Source organism: Perca fluviatilis, chromosome 12 (assembly GCF_010015445.1).
Source record: "Perca fluviatilis chromosome 12, GENO_Pfluv_1.0, whole genome shotgun sequence".
Lineage (NCBI taxonomy): Eukaryota > Metazoa > Chordata > Actinopteri > Perciformes > Percidae > Perca > Perca fluviatilis.
In genome coordinates this window covers 14,776,420-14,794,757 of record NC_053123.1, presented here as the reverse complement: position 1 = coordinate 14,794,757, position 18,338 = coordinate 14,776,420, and the positions used below count along the sequence as shown (strand labels likewise).

The window sequence follows — 18,338 nt, the reverse complement described above, 5'->3', positions numbered from 1 at the left end:
TAAAATAAAAAAGGCAGTTCTATAATTTAGCCACTTTATGGTTAATTTGAGATTTAATCCCTTTAATGTCCACTCTTAAAAAAATTATGGATTTGGTTCAAAGTAGAAAGTCTGTCCAATCATTTAATAAATTCCTATATTCTAACAATCATACAACCCCCAAGGTTCACATATATTTACTTCCCACATATATGCACACACCCCCCTCCCCCCACACACCCCCACACCTCCACAACCCCCACACACACACACACACACACACACACACACACACACACACACACACACACACACACACACACACAAGAATGAACTCACATTTGCACAAACACACATACAGACACGCACATGCACACACAGCCCTACTCTGGGGCCTCACAGTAATTTAGCTCTGCAAAAGATAGAGCCTAACAGTGAGATTGCCACTTTGCTTGCCAGTAGTTGGTCTAGGCAGTCATGCGATCATTGCTGGTCTAGGAGGAGTTCAGCAGGTTGCTTAGGACTGCAAAAAGGAAGAAAAAAAAAGGTCAGAACATTTCAGAGTACTGTATGTGTTCGATCTGTGTGTTTGTATCTTCTTAAAATGCATTATATCTGTATTTGTGTGTGTGTGTCCTACCTTGGGGATCTGCCTGAGCCTCGGCTGTATCCACTTTGCGTGCAGCTTCTGGATCTGCTTCTAATAACAGAGAACGACAAAGTCAGATAGACACAAAAACGCGTCCAAATGAAGCCCATAAGTCATCAAATGTCAGTTTAGATTTCACAAGCATTTAATTAACTGACCATAAATTATGTGTGACAGTGAAAGCACCCAGGGGGGAGTTTCCGAGGATGTTAATATTTCTCAGCTTTAATTGTTTATCACCACCTTTAATTTATTTTTCATTTTTTTCTGGTGTAAAACCTTAAAACTACTTGTTCATGTGCAGTCAAGCCTACCCATTTATTGTCAAAGGAGCAGCTCCAGCGCTGTACTTACTGATTACATTGCTATTGACAATCCTCACTCACTACTGAGGGAGAATCATTCATATTCATGAAGACTAAATACATATATAATACTAAATATATATAGAAGTGATTTTTTTATTCAAATTTAAAATATTTGAGAAATACTCGCTATTAATAGTCACAGTATAATCCTTATTCTGAATCTGACTTTTGCCCTACATTGCTTAAGGTGAAAGACCTATTGCTCATGTTGACTGTAAATTAAAACTTTGCTGAATTGGTAGTATTGATATGCAGGGTGTGTATGAGTTGACTGCAACTAACAACACTCTCTAAGGGATAAAGCTGAGTCTGCTATGTCTCAAAGATAGACTGCTGACCTTCAGAACTTGTAATATTCAGACCAAAATTCACACACACACCCCACCTATGTCTCACTGGAGCTTGGCAAAGGCAAAGTGTTACTTAAGATGCTAGCTTAAATCAAGACTGAGATTCTGCTATGGTCCAAGTCAACCATATGCAGTACTCATATGCTGCACCAAAAAAACACAATATTGCCTTGCAGATCATTATTCAAGAAACTAGACTAGACTAGTCTAAAGGAATTGCTTTAATAAGTGCCATATAAAGCAAATATTAAGCCTTGTGTGCAACAGTTAGGTATCATGTTTTTTTCCAGTTAGTTAATTAATTAGCAAGATAATTACCCTGTCTATTTTTGAAGCACAGCTTTTTCTGCTGAAAGGTGAAGTATCCAACGATTGCTCCAACTACAGCCACACCAACTGCAACCAGGATGCCTACTATAGGGCTGGAGCGGGCCTCTGTAGGAAACAAACAAATAAAAAGATAATTGACACCGGTGCGTCAGAGCTGCAAATGTATAGTCAACTTTGTCAATATCATTTGAAAAACAAACAAAAAAAACATTTAAAACTCTAAACATATTACTGTGAGCATGTTTTATTATACAGATATGACTGCACTGTGTTTAAGATCTGTCAGCGTAACAGCTACTTAAAGAGATTGTAATGTTCAGTATCAACATTGGGTGCCATTTTGCTGTTGAAATAATTGAGCAGTGAGGCTCAATGACATGACATAATGTGTGCGTGCGAGAGAGATTTATCATGTAGTCGTAATATTTTTTGATCCCATTTCATTCGCCTACCTAACAATCTAGACCCCTAAACACAGTGAAAGCATAAATCTATCTGCACCTGTAACCCAGTTACTAGGACAACACCGATCTGTATAGTTTTCATGCTGTGTCATAGCACACAGCAAATAGCTCTCAAGCTGTCATAGTCTGTTAAAGGCACACAAACAAATGCACGCATTAAACCTAAAATGCCATGATGACAATGGATCTTTCATTTATATACATTAAAAATACACCACCACAAGATTATGTTATATTTTACTAAAGATAATCATATAAGGTATTATCAGCAATTTATAGTACAGTGCATTTGTATAAAGTAACATAAGATACTGATACTAGTGCAAATATCACACAATTACTCAGTTTGTACGTAAATGTTAATTATTTGTTATATATAATATACAGTAACCTATACATAGGCTAACCTATAAATATATATAAACTAAAGATTTAACAGCAAATAGCAGGTGTCTACATTACATGTACTTTGTGCAGTATTCAAGGTTTGATGTAGGTGCATCACCAGGTCATATGAGGCAAAATGATGCTAATATTTAATGACTATATTATGCTGCTAAAGCCTTTTGAATTTACTATAAATGAGGAAGGAAGTAAGATTTCAGACTAGATTATAAGGCAGTGCATGGTTTGATGCCTACATTTAATCTGTAACTTTTTTGTTGTTGCAATTTTGAACTAAACATATAAGAAAAGAAATCAGACAAAAATGGATTGTATACTGTAAAATTGTCCTATATCATTGTTTTTCCTCATTGCATCTCTTCTAAAAAAGTTGCTTTTTATTGTCCCTGTAGTGGATTCAGTCAACAAAGAGTAATAACGGCGGGATATGCTGAAGTAGCAAAAGAGAGAAAGATGGAAGGGAGGAAGGATGTTGGGTGTGGTGGGTGAGTCAGCAACTTAAGCACACAAGAAAGAATGAAAGAGTTCAGTAAATCTAGTGATAAACAAAAGGTGAGAAGAACAAGGGACATATATTAGTCAGAGAACTTGCGTGACTCAAGATAAATAAATAAAAAAGGAATGAGTCAGTGAAATTAAGTGGAATAAAATTGGAAAAGGCAGTGAGTCAGTACAATAAAGAAAAGGTAGGTAGACACGGACAAGTATGAACATGCATATGCACTAACGCAGGACACACACCATGGACACACCAGTTTGTTTGGTGCAAAAAGGCTGCATGAATACACACACCTACACACACATACACGTACAGTGTACATACAAACATAAAGCGATAAACTGACAGACAAGATGCACTATGGAAAACACAAATCAATGGTGACCATATGTGGTCAGCAACCACAACCCCTATCACATTACTGAAAGATACAACGCCGAGGTCAGAGGAAAATCTATAGTAGTTTGTCAATATAGCTAAAAGTTAGACTTTTACAATGTGATGATCTAGACAAACTGATCTATGACTTGTAATACTTAGACAGATTATTGTATATATCATTGATAAGAAACAGAATTGGAAAGAAGTTCTGACTATCATTAAACTCATTAGACTTAAGGCTGCATTCACACCAGCAAAAGGGGATCTGGCGATTTGCCGCTGGTTGGTGTGGGAGACGTTGCTTTGTTGTTGCAGGAAACATTCAGCTGTAACACAAACTCCTGGGCAGTTCAGTGCTTGTGTTTTTTTTTTTTACCCTCATAGTGTTTTGAAACCTTTTTGTGGCAGCGATAGAGGCAGTAATGTTTCCTGTTTACTGTATGGGACTCTCACACTGCATCAAAGCCATAGACAGTGAAATTAATGGACAAAGCAGCACCGTAGATTTCCACGGAGACCAGTGAAATCTATTAGAAGCACTTTTCCGGTGATGGCTAAGCGTTACTGCGCAGCCTGAAACTGAGCTTGACGACGGAGAAGTGACGTGAGCAACCTGTCTGAAAGTTGTAAGTCTTCTGGTAGCTGTGCCAAAAGAAATCTCAATCATTCCCAATCTTACAGAGACGGAGATAACACAGGCACAGGCTAATTATTGCTAACTAAAAGGCTATTTATCATTAGTAATTAAACTTAAACAGCTAATGTAAGTCGAAATTGCCTGCAAGCTTCTCCTGTACTATACGGTAATTTTTCTACTATGCAACAGAAAGTAGCGTGGTTATGACCCAATCGTTAGTCTATTTTTACAAAAACGTCTGCTACGGAGCCATAACGTGAGATACAAGGTAATGGAGCCTTTTATACATTGTCGTGTTTCTTTAGAAATAAACAATGTCTTTAAATGCTTCAGATGTAAAGTTATTCGCTGTCAAAGTGACACCGAAATGAATGGCAGTCAATGGAATGCTAACGGCAGGTGATGGCTTATTAGCATCAAAATGACTCGTACGCTTTGTGGAGGCTCGCTTTCCCCCTTTGATCAAAGCCGACAAGTCTGACCGCTGGTTACATGATTGGCCACCGCAACTTGCCGTCGGGCTGCGTTTCTCCAAAAGTTTAGCCACCGCCGCAGCCTAAACGCACTACCCCAAATTCAAAATGAATATAAAGACCTGCATTTTCGCCACACTGTCTGACAGCTGACACAGGCAATGTGAATGTATGCTAAAAACTTTTAAATTTTAATAAATAATGCAAATTTAAGATACCACCACCCCATTTGCCTCCTTTGCCTGGAGTTCATTATTCATACAAAGATATTTATTGAAGTTTAAAGGAAAGTTCAGAAAATATCATGCAGCAGCTGCAGCAACAACACACCAAGGCTCTTTGCGATACACAATAAAATAGGGCAATGCTTATGCATGTTTGGGGCAGTGCATGGGTGGGTGAAATAACGTGTTAATGTGTTAAAGTAAAGAGAAGAAGGATTAACTCACCGTTGGGTTTAGGTTTGTCTGCTGTTTAGAACAGAGAGCACACAAATACAGTTAACAACATGAAACAAACTGGTTTAACACTATGGGAGTTACATTAATGTGACACAAGGAACGGTTTATTTAAACATGCACCTGTATCTGGATCCCTACTGTATCTGTTTGAAAATCAGGAACGGGAGTTATGTCCAAGCTTGAGAAGTAGCACCTTTGACAGATGTAGCGCAACTGCACTTGAGGAAAATACTCAGAAGACCAGTTTCAAACATTTTTTGAACTTAAACAATAGGGGAGAGGCTTTTTCTCCTGAGTCTTGTATCCTGTTTGTATTGTCAGAGGCATGCCAGTAATATCCTGTGTGCTTCACCAGTTTCTCGAACTACATGAGCCCAACTACAGCTGCTATGGCTGCAAAGCTATGTAGACTGGGATTTGGACTGCAGATGGTGTGATGTGATTATTTTTGTTGTTAGTATACATATTTTGACAATTAACACAAAAAAGTCTTACCATCTCCTATGGCGCCAGCAGCATGTGCTAAAAAGAAAGAAAAAAAAGAAAGACGAGTAAGGAGGATGGGGATAAAAGGCATTATCATTCCAAGTTTAAATGTGTTAATAATGTATGTAAAGCACAGAAAACAGAGAACAAGGGAGGAGCAAGATTATTCACACACACACACACACACACACACACACACACACACACACACACACACACACACACACACACACACACACACACACACACACACACACACACACACACACACACAAAGAAATGTCCCTTGTGTACACTCATAGAGACACCTTTATAATATCAGAGCAATAACATATCTGTGAGAGACATACACCCTCTATGTCTTTCTCTCTGATCTTTGATTCGATACATATGCAAAACAACCCTGTTATCTCCTTCTGCGTTGCCTGTCTTTATATGCCTGTGACATCATGGCTGCCCTCTACCTGCTTCAACATGACAAAGCCCCAAATAACAGAGAACAAAAAGAAGAGTGCCTCTCACTAGATTAAAATAATTATACGGACTATAGATGAATCAGCTTTCAGATGGGAAATAAAGGGTGAACACTGTGAGCCATCAGTGCTAAAGTGTTGCTGTCAAATTGCTCTGTGGCTAGTGAATAAGCTTTCTCGACCCAGGAGGTAAAACGGGTCAATTTGTTCTCTTGGGAACAGAGCTCATAAAATTAGAAGAGCACAAGTACATAGATTCATCAGAAGAATTTCTAAAAGCATGTTGTATGAGGTGTTGTCTTGACGTGGTACGAACCATTTGGAAGAGTTACTTTGTAGTTTTCATGCCAGACTAAAGCCAGTTACACCAGGTGCATAAATATGACAAAATCAAGAACAATTTAGAGTTACAGACAATGCTGAATGGTGAGATTAGCCTATTTTGGCTCAATGCACAAATATCTATTGGTTTAATAAGCTGCTTTGCTCCAATTAAGTAGTACAGGAAGCACAACGGTGATGACTGGTCAAACTAAGTCATGTTTCTATATATTTTAAGTCATTAAGTTTAGGCTTACTAGCTCAAAGTATAAAACCCCTTTATGTAAGAGGCATTATTCTTTAGAGTTGAGATTGTTCTGATCCCAAAGACATCCAGTTACTGCGGGGTTAATCTCACCGTTCCACATAGTTGCAAACAGCGTGCAGGCATCCATGAGATTGAGGTGACTATGAAAAAAAGTACAATTCCACTAAAACTGAACTATGTCTTTACTCATGTCTGTTTGTATTGCTAACTGTGTACCCAAAGGTTCTTGTGCATCCTTACGTACGTTTTGGTTATTGGTTACAATGATGATATCAACAGTAATTGTCATAAGACGTTACTAACCCCCAGAACGGCTCCGTCCTTGGCTGTTCACTGCATTCTCTTCTCCTGCCAGAGCATCTTCCAGGTTAAATCCTACATCTGAAAAAACAATATCATTGGTGACAGGAATGTAATATCAATCCCCCTAGGGGAAATTTACTTTTCACTGTCCCGCCCAAGAGGGATATATTCCAGATGTTCACCAAAAACATGTAATCTCTTTAACACACTATACTACGCCATTGCATGTTGAGCTATTTAATGATAATATCAGCCATCATGGAAGCTTTCAGTCCCTAATGGCCCCTAGAGTGAATACCTTGCAGAGGTGTCCTCGATAAGGACTCTGAAACCCTGCTGCAAGGGTGTGACAGAGATCTTGGGAACTAGTGTTGACTTAGATTAAGGCATATTATCTGCCAGAAACAATACCATACCCTGACTCTATATAATTAGGGAAAACCCAAGTGACTAATACAACAGTTTTAGGCTGGGCAGGGCAAGGTAGGATCAGTGAATTATTTTAGATAGAACCTCAGGGGCACAGTTATCCATTGAGATATTTTTTCATCTAAAACAAATCCTGACATTACATCACAGTTAGTAAGCTTTCACTTTGTAAAGCACCGTTTGTGACAAATGAATGTTAAATAATAAAACCATATTGTAGAGCCAAGTTTTACTCCAATACTAGAATTCTCCTGCTTTCATTTCTATCTATTTATTCTTTTATACTTCTCTGGCCTTTCCATTAACCTCACCACCTTCTCCTCTCTTCTCTTTCCCTTTGCGTCTCCTGTTATCTCTTTTCTTTTTGCTTTTACATCTCACTCTGACTTTGCCACTTTCCCTCCCTCCCTTTTCCCTTTTCTCCTCTCCTTTCTTTATCCTCCTTTCCATTTCTCAATTATTTTCCTCTTGTGACCACCGTGCAAGAATGTTTCTCTGCCATTTATCACATGGAAGAAACCTTCTACAGCAACTGATTAATGAGGTAAAATTGTGTGCGCCAAAATCCCACCTCATAACCTTTCTAAGTGACTTGTGCTTTTTGGTAAAAAAAAAAAGCACATCTGTTTCCCATTAATTTGTTCAGAAAATGGGGAGTTGCAGCAAAATTAAACATTATATCTCATGAAAGCAGGACATGTACATTATCTTAAATGATTGATAACACAAAATGACTGTAACAACGATACTTTCATGGGTATTCCTGGGGTCAAATGGTGACACAATGGAGATTTAATATGTTTTGACATATTGTAGTAGGTCCAGAGTTTGAGGGAAATACACAACAAAAGTATTCAGTCAGTTTAGCTCAAACACATCCATACAGACAGAGCTTCATAATTTCTCTATTCAAACACAACTGCTGATACTGTTCTGTGATTTCCAAGCTATTTCCCACTCACAATAATGTGATGTAATGCTCCTACAGTATGTAGTATTTCAACATTTCCATCTGTCCCAAGCGTCAATTAAATGTTAGTTGCTGCAGATTCATTGTTACCTTAGTCACTGACATAAGTGGCTTTTTATTATGTAGTCCTGAAGCGCTCTTGTATGATGAAAAAAGCTTCTCAGTCATAAGCAATTATTTGTGGTGTGCCTTAGTAATTTGTTTAACTGTGTTACGGCTCCAGAGAGATTGAGGTTTATATAATGTGGCTTTGGAAATTGTATAAATGAAATGAAAAATAATTTTTACCTGCATTCACCTTAGCAACAATATCTTCTGTTACTGTTGGCAAAGACAAAGAACAGAGACATGGTTTGATGCAATTACAAAAGCAGAAATGGTGTTTTCTCATATAGCTCTATCTCTCTCTCTCTCTCTCTCCTCTATCTCCCTCTCTTTCTCTCTCTCTCTCCCCCTAGTTAAAAAATAAGCTGAATTAATTCATCTTAAATCATATAAGCACACATAGTTGTAACAGCTTTCTAAAAGTGTTCACAAAGGAGATTATGTGAATGTTGATACCATGACACAACCTGACATGTTAATTAGACAGAATGTACCAGAACAAAGTTGCAGTGCCTAAAGTTTTACAAACATATTTGTACATTTTCCCATTGTAAGGTACATATATGCCAAAGAAGTGAGCTCATGTACAGAACACGTGTTCAGCTTTTTCTACAACTCATCTTTATATCTGTGTACTTTTATTTCACACCAAAAAGGTACACACTCCAATCCAAAATGCCTTAGAATGAAGCAATTTATAAGTTCTTACCCACTGTCTCTCAGTGCTATTCTGTACCAGTGTAATTAAGGAAAAAACACGGAAACAAGCATGGGAATTCTTGCTTTCACGAATTACTGTATCAGTGGCACCAGAATCTTTTTTGCCTTATTTTCCAAAGTGTGCATAATATGCACCAAAGCATCTATATTTCTTACTTGTAGGGACAGGGACGTCTACTTGTGGTACTACATTTTCATCACCAGCTGGATCAGTAAGTGTTTCCTCATCTGCTACAGTTGGATCTGCTGCTGGTGTGGCTTCAGGTCCACTCTATTAAAAATGTAATATATAGCATATAAACATGTTGTAAGGACACATTAACTCCTGAATAATATCCGCGTAGACTTTCTGACACTGCTACTGACCTCCTCCTGAGCAGGTGTTGCACCAATGCTTGAGGTAGCTTCCTCCTCTCCATTACCTGTTGGTTCATCAGCCTTTGGATCCTTAACCTCTGCATCAGCTGCAGGCTCTGGACAGGAGAGTGAAACAGAGGGAAGGGCAAGTATTAGATCATTGAAATGTTTTTATCATTCATTTACCCAAAGTGTTTTATTGCACTGTTAAAAAGAGGTTGAAAAAGTATTGTGCCACACCTTTGCACATTGACAAGGTGAATGGAAGGAGTAGGTAATACATAGAAAGGGGAAATTCATGGAAGAATTGCAGAACTTGATTGATATCTGTATTTAAACATGAAAGGCCATGTGCAAATGGAGAACTTAGCAACTAAGGCCTTATTTCTGTTAGTATTTAATTTGTGTCAGAATAATCAACTGAATGAAGCACACAAAATGTTATATATATTTATACTTCAATTTCACAGTATTTCATTTTCAGTGTGCATATTTGAACACCTAGTAATCACCTTGTGTTGCAGCTGCTTCTGCCTCAGTGTCTGCTGGTTCTGGTTCCTCAGGTGCAGGTGTCGCTGGTTCTGCGTCTTCAACCGCAGGAGTCACTGGTTCATCGGCTCCATCTTCATGGTCAGCAGCGGGCTCGGGCTCAGGCTCAGTCTCAGTCTCGGGCTCAGGCTCAGTCTCAGTCTTGGGCTCAGGTTCGGCCTCAGGCTCGGCCTCAGGCTCAGTCTCAGTCTTGGGCTCAGGTTCGGCCTCAGGCTCAGGATCAGTCGGTATTTCCTAAATTCAGCACACAATATACATCTTATACATTCACATAATGATCCAGAAAAACAAATCTCTAAACATTTATAGTTAAGAAGGCCCTCTGTAGTTGGGGGGTTTTAAGATAACTTCTGCTTATTTGTTAGTGCTTCACTATATCTTTCTTTTACTAAGCACAACTGATTTGCAACTGGAGCTATGCTGAAATACAAAACTAAAAAGTCAGTCTGAAAGGGCAGACACAGAGGTGCGAATACATTTCAAGACAATAACATAATGCTACATAAAACTTTTTAATATCCAACTAAGAAGTAACAAGACACATTTTTCAGCCATTTGATACGTCTCAGATTATCAAATAACTGCCTAAGGATTTAGAACTAGATTTTCTCCAGACTTCAGAGAGCTTGACTAGAAGCAGATGCAAAAGCACTGTAACCCAGAAACAGTGAATAATTCAGGTGGCCCAGAGCTGGACAGGATTTATAGATAAGATAAGATAAGATAAGATAACACTTTATTGTCTGTTCACACATAATTTATTCTTGCAAAAGCATTAAAAACATCTGTAAGGTCACCCTCCAGTAATCACCAACAAGACATGATACAGATTATTTATGTATTATGTATATATTGCGTCAGTACTGTGGTTTTTAAAGGGCTTAACCCTTTGAGTTGTGCTCCTGGCTATGCAAGATAAGAGTTTGGAATAAGGACAAGGTCTAAAGGCAATAAAAGTTTGCAATGTTACAGTAACCTGACTGAAAATAACTATTTAATATATAACTATATTCACCTTTACATTATTGATTACATTAGTCGGACCTGCACTTACAGTATGTCACTTTTTTAGGTATCTGTTTTTCAAGACAGTCAGTAGGCTACATGATGGAACCTTTGAGATTTGCGATTTACCAGGAGATCTCTACTCAGATAAAAGACAAATGAACAAAATAAATAAACAATCAAACAAAACAAAAACAAAAATATTCTTATTCTTTACCTCGGCTGTATGGTCAGTTTCATCATCATCATCGGCGGTTTCTTCATTGACCTCTGGTGCATCTGCTTCAGGGGCTGGGGTCTCAAGAGCTACTACTGCCTCCTCTGTTGGGGCTACTTCGTCTACACAGAGATGTGTAAAGAAAGAAATCATGACAATAATCAAATACAGAGCACCCATACAGGGATATACTGACTACTGACATATCAATTTAAAAACAGGGAAAAATAAAGGGCTGTCCTGAAACCCTGGCGCTTCAACAAACATCACACAACTGACTTCTTATGCCTTTGAAGGCTTAAACTTGACAACACAACATCCAAAACAGACTGTATTGACCATTATTTTGTGCCCTCTCTATTCACAAACAAATAAGAGTAAATATTATAACTTAAAATAGAACCAATAGACTGTGAGACTGGTAGTGATTAGTGTAACCATTGGTAATTAAAAGCAGCATGCCTTATTCCATCTGTTGTAATTTAAAACCATTAAAGTCACATTCTCTTACACAACTATCACGAACGACACACACACACACACACACACACACACACACACACACACACACACACACACACACACACACACACACACACACACACACACACACACACACACACACACACACACACACACACACACACACACACAAATACACAGAGCCACACCCTGCTCTGATTGGTCCCTGATGTGAACGCTCCAGCCACAACTAGTTGACAGACGCATCGATCACGTCTCACCTGCCTCAAAATCCTATGAAGACTCGACCTCAGTACTGGCATTGCAACTCTGTACTAATGAGAAAATACAAAGCGCATGTCTTTGTCATTCTGTGTGTGAGATGAGCATGGTGATTGTGTGTGTTTGAGACAGTGCTGTGAAATTCCCCTGTTGCACGTGAGAAGCTGAAACAGCAAAACTGTTCTCTGACTTGAGCATTCCTTGCTCTGCTGATTTCAGCAGCACCCTGATGCTGGTTCATCGGGACAGTATCTTCTTCCGAATACGAGTACCAACCAATAAATAAAAGATAATAATTTAGAAATGATGGTATTAGTGATTCTGTGCTGTCTGTTGGCAAAACAGTATTTAGAATGGATTGAAAAAGTTGAAGAAAATTTACAGGAAGGCAGAACGTGTGCCAAAACACTACTAGAAAATTAGACATACATGTATATTAATACGAGTCGTGAGGTTTTGCTGCTCAGTATCACATCTCTCTTCCTTAACATGCTCAAAGAAAATAATTCTTCAACATTTGCTCATTGACAAGAACATTTCCATTGAAGGATCACTGTTTGCCAAGTGAGAATGTAGAATCGCACAAATCCATACACACGCAAGTAAGTTTGCAAAAGCATGGCTTAACACACACTATACATGCACTCATGCACAGAAACATGAATGTAAGACATGCACAGGTGCATGGTTACAAATAAAAAAACAAGCACTCTTTGTTTCTCTCAATCCCTGTTTTTCCAGTGAATGTCACTGTACGAGCTTATCACCCAAGTTAAACAATAATCAGTGCCATCAATGGTTTCTTAGGAATCAAACAGCATTCCGAGTTGGATAAACAGGACTGCATGTGTGAGTACATGTATGTGCAAGTGTGGTGCTTGTGTGGGTGTTTCTATTTCACGATCTTACGACTTCCTCGGAAATCACTGTCTAAATCAAACGTACCGTGGCACGACATTGAACCTGTTGAATAGTATGAACTTTTAACTGACATTTTATTGTTTATTTGTCAGACCAGGGTCTCTGTTAATATGTGTATATGTATTTATGTTTTTGCTAACAGTAAATGTGGAAATAAGTCGGCACCTTTTTTTAATGACATTGTGCCTATATGAACGTGAGTGTGAGGTATGTGGCTCTCATGTAACACATAATGTGTGTGTGTGTGTGTGTGTGTGTGTGTGTGTGTTGTGAGAGAGAGAGAGACTGCCCCCCATACAAACTCTCTTTCTCTTGCCACTCTATAGAACATTCTGTTCCCATCTATCAGTTTGCCACTTCCTCCTCTAACTACCTCCGCTGAAAACTCCTATACAGCCCCCCACCCACCAACACACACATTCATGCACCAACACACGTGCGTGTCTGCGTGCATATAAACTCATTAAAACACCTTTTCCTCTCCTTTCATTCCAAACATACAAACAACCCCATGTCCACACACACGTGAGGCAAGTTAACTTTCCCTCTTACACTTTGAGTAAGTGCTGTCCTGTTTTGTGTTAGTGCAGCAGTGAAACAAATTGTTGCACATCCAAACCTCTCTCCCTCCTGCTCTTGCTTTGTTTTTGATTTTAGGACTGTCTCCCCCCTTTCCTCTCTCTGTCTCTCTCCCAAACTCACTTTGTTTCTCTGCCACTGCTTTCCCTTGAGGGTGATGAGTCATCTGTGTGTCTCTGACATGGCTGCACGCTATTGTATGAGGCTGTACAGCATGTGGAGTGTTCAAAAAGGTCCCCCAGAGGAAGACTCTTAAGTCAAACCAGTTTACACGTATGGGAAAATCATACTGTCAGTAACATTATGTTATTTTGGAAAACTAATCAAGTGGTTTGATAGATTGATACGTACACTCCATGGTCGCTTTATCAGGTAGAACTATACTGTACATGTACAATCTGATGCAATCCAATACAACAGCTCTGCCACATATTCTATATTAAACATATAGCCTAGTTAAACGTATAGCTCTCTGACAGTATCAATCAAAACTGAACATTATTGAAAGGTCAAATGTATGCCTGAGGTGTTGTATTAGATTGTACAGGTGTAGCTCATAAAGTATAGGTATCTCTCTATTGAATCATTTGATTAGTCGATAGTAAAACTGGAAGCACTATCAGCAAGTTACATCATGTTGTTGGTGAGCTATTATGACAACAGCCAATACAGTGTGAAGACTGCACTTGAAGTGTTATGTTTTAAACGCTTCGTGGAAGTTTTAGGGCTGTAATGGTGTTTGATGCCGGTGCCACTGTTTTGATATCCCACGGGTGATATGTGATGAAACTGTTCACCATGGCACCTGATGACACTTCTTGGTAAGCCTGATAATAAAAAACTGAACATATTTCTAATTTCCGTCATGTTCAACAAATAAGTGAATATTTTATATCTTCTCAATCACTGCGCTTTTAGTTATGCAACACACAGTCCACATTACACAAAATGGAGTCTGAGGCATATGCCAAAGGGCGAGGAACTTAATTTTCCGACTCTTTTGGAGTTCTGCCGTGAGTTTGTGAGATTACCTGCGTGTGATTGAAAGAGTAATATTGCATGTACATATACCAATAACCAAGCCTTGCCCCGTAACAGTACACCAGAAACGGTGTGTGTGTGTGTGTGTGTGTGTGTGTGTGTGTGTGTGTGTGTGTGTGTGTGGTTGGGTGGGTCAGGTGATAAAACAACACTTTCACTGCACATTGTTTTGTCAGGTATGATTCTATTGTGTGTTTGTAGGACAGAAAGTGCTGTTTACCCCAATTATGCACACCTTTAAACTGTCCCCATGGGAGAAGAGAGAAAGAGTGTGTGTGCATGTGTGTCTTTCATTAAAAGAGTGATTTACTGTATGTGTTGGTAGTTGAAAGTGTAAACACACACACACACACACACACATACACCTGGCACACATCACACAGCTCTTTTTGCTTTCATCTGCCTCTAACACACACACACACACACACACACACACACACACACACACACACACTCTATAACTGACTCATACTACACACACTCACATTAATGAAGCACTCACATACTCCCACATGTCTGTACATTGAAGTCATACCCAACACCCACCCACATACTCTTTCACACACACATACTCTTTCTCACACACACACACACACACACACACACACACACACACACACACACACACACACACACACACACACACACACACACACACACACACACACACACACACACACACACACACACACACACATATGCTGAGGGCCCTGGGGGAGAGGAAGGCGCTGAAACTAGTTGTGCTGTTGGGTGTTGTCTACAGCTGGAGCTGGATCTAGTTACTGAGACACTCCCTGTCCTTCACTTCTATAGCTTACACACACCGTGAATGATGTGCACACATGCGACTGACCTAACAATCCATTTTCAGCGAGCAAACACCCATGGAGATTTCCTGTGTCACAGTACACCAGAACCCATTGGGTTTACAGTGAGGTTACAGTTCAGCATTAGAAAAAAGTGTGTGTGTGTGTTTGTGTGTGTGTGTGTTTTTAAAGGTGATTCCTCTCTGGTGGTTTGTTCGTTTGATAATAAAACGTGAACCGGTAGAGTGAGATTACAGTAGATCATATCCAAGCAAAGCCAACGTTCAACTGAAATGTTGTTTGCATAATGATGATGAAGCTCACTGTTGCTCTGACTATCTTTCTCACTCTTTCCTTCCTTGTATATCTCTCTGTTTTCCCTCTAAATCTGCTACATTTCTCTTTTATCTTCTTCCAACATTTCCCAAACTTTCCCTCCATCTTTCCCAGTGTCTGTGCTTTTCTCAATGCTTCTTTTCTCTCCCTCAGTTTTATTGCTCGTTTGAACAATCTGAAATCATTGCATGCTCCGCAGGAAAGGGCAGGGGCCCATGGGCCAGCTGAAGAAGAAGGAAGAGGAAGGAGAGAGCAAATAATGAAGAATAATGGTATAGAGAAGAAAATTAGAGGAAGGACGAGAGGAAGAAAGACTTGTGACTTTAAAAAAAAAGCATCAGGGATCAAATGATAAAAAGAAAAAACAGATAAAAAAGAGGAGGAAGGAGGGGTGAAAGAGAGAAAAAAGAGGGAAATACTTATGTAAAGATAATGGGCCTACCACACCCCTGTGAGCCAAAACTCATTTCCAAAAATATATGGCCACATTACATGACACACCTATTTCACTGATAATGTATGGGCTGCAGGTCCTTGAACAATCAGCACAGAAGAAGAGGGCAGAGCTGCTTTTATTCATTCAGTCAGAACTGAGTAAAACAAGCCGATTACAGCCACGTAAAGGTGAATTGAATTGGCATTCCGACAGGGAGGCAGACAGGCTGGCAAAAGAGACAAGAGGAAATTGCACTCGCACAGACACATATGAGACATGAGGCAAACGGAAGAAGAAGAGGAGAGAAAAGGCAGGAGAGAAAGATATAGGTTAAAGCCAGAGGGATATGGATGAGGGAAAAAGAGACAGTGAGATGAAGATGACCAACACACAGACAGAAGGCAGAAGGCATATCAAGATAGACAGACAGACAGACAGACAGACAGACAGACAGACAGACATGATAGATAGATAGATAGATAGATAGATAGATAGATAGATAGATAGATAAATAGATAGATAGATAGATAGATAGATAGATAGATAGATAGATAGATAGATAGATAGATAGATAGATATAATGTGCGTGCAAACAAAAACATCTACATTCAGCTGAAGGCTGGTCTGAATTAATTGAAAATAAATCATTACCTTGTGCCTTGGCGCTTGCCGCCAGTAGGCTTCCTAATAGCAGAATCCACAGGTATGACATCATGGGAACACGGTGTTCTGGCTGCGATTGAACCGGTGCTCAGACTCTCTTTCCTCGGCCTTCCAACAGGTCAATTAACCGGCTTGAAGGTTTCAGGTGGACCTGGAGGGCGTGCGTGTCGGTGTGCCGGTGCGTTCTTGCGCTACGGATCAAACCCGTGGTGTCTCCAAAGGTGCTCAGATGCTCGGCTCAGTGCGCGCCGCCGCGGATCCTTTTGTCTGGATTTGAAGAGAGAAGGTCCAGTCTTTATTAAGGTGGGCGGGTCTCTTCTCTCAAATACAGGCAGGCAGGCGGACAGAAGGGCTGTGTACGGTGCTGCTGTGAAGGCATTACTTACCCTCTAATGGGTAGGGTTTTTACCATTACCATTCCGATGCTATGACTGTTATCAACAATTTGGTACTCGTCTTTATCAACATCGATTAGTGCGAGAAAAAGCTCAATTATGCAGAACAATATTCCAGTCGTCGCCCTTTTAGATTACTGAGATGAAATTGTAATTGTGCCCCTTTCATTTTAGTCCATAACTGACAGGATCCATCCATCATGTTTAAAAAAAAAAAAATTCTCAACAAAATCTCCCCTATCAGCATGTCTAGGCCTATACAATGAAACATCTCCATTATGATTTGGGTACGATTTTGGGAAGTCTGTGCTACTTTCTTACAGCCTCGAGGCTATGATTGACTTGGATGTATTAAAGTAGCCTAGGCCCTATCGGATTTCTGAGAAAAACTGAATTAATGGATTTGGAAATGTAAGGCTTTGGTCTGTTTATAATGTTAAATTAATGTTAGGTTTTTATTTGAGAAAACCTCACATGACCTCATGCAAACCAACCAGTAGGTGGATCTGAAAAGAGAGCATGTTCCTAGCTCCTTTACATTACCACTTGAAATGCCTTTACTAGTATTGATCGGCAGGTGGCGCCTTTCATTCACAATTATAGTTCACACCTTCAACCAATCTTTTCTATATGAGGCGTTCAAATCCCAATACTCGTGAAAATGTTCAAGGCTTTGTCGAGCCCTTCCTAGCTGCAGTGTACAAATATTCAAAAGGCATTTTTGACAAGATAATTGCAATACAAACCACCATACTGCGAATTTGCTTGAGTTTTAGATAAAGTAGGCCTATATCTCATATTGTAGATCATAAATGGTGAAGGAAGGGCTACATCCATTAAATCTTACCAGACAAATCACATTTAACTAAGTTGTATTAAATACCTCCAAGAATGATTAATAACCTATGATTTTTTGATGGCTGAAAATCAAACACCTTAGCAAAGCTTATAGGACCTATTTTTTTCAATAACACCTTAAATTTTTTTATTAACAATATTCATATTATAAGAATGATGCATGTAGATATTAAACAGTTGATGCACGTATCCACTAAATAAGAAGTAGCTTAATATCCTTACTGTTTTAGCAAAAAAATCTGTTTTAACAAAAAAATCATAACCGTGATTTGATAATTCATGCTTGATCAGAATAGACACAGACATGCCCATCTAATCCATACACCATCATGAGGCTGTGTTACTTTGACACAGATGAAT

The 18,338-nt window shown here is 39.2% G+C and overlaps 1 protein-coding gene across 1 annotated transcript; it reads right to left on the bottom strand.

The window, feature by feature from the left end:
* Positions 1-277: 277 nt before the first annotated feature.
* si:ch211-39i22.1 (proteoglycan 4) lies at positions 278-17,009 on the bottom strand. The gene is made up of 12 exons (XM_039818030.1): positions 16,714-17,009; positions 11,200-11,321; positions 9,941-10,211; positions 9,438-9,544; positions 9,228-9,342; positions 8,535-8,567; positions 6,848-6,925; positions 5,492-5,518; positions 4,985-5,005; positions 1,665-1,781; positions 620-679; positions 278-502 (listed from the first exon to the last, which is right to left on the bottom strand). Exons 1-12 carry the CDS (start codon positions 16,775-16,777, stop codon positions 474-476), a joined length of 1,044 nt encoding a protein of 347 aa, XP_039673964.1. The 5' UTR covers positions 16,778-17,009; the 3' UTR covers positions 278-473.
* Positions 17,010-18,338: the final 1,329 nt, after the last annotated feature.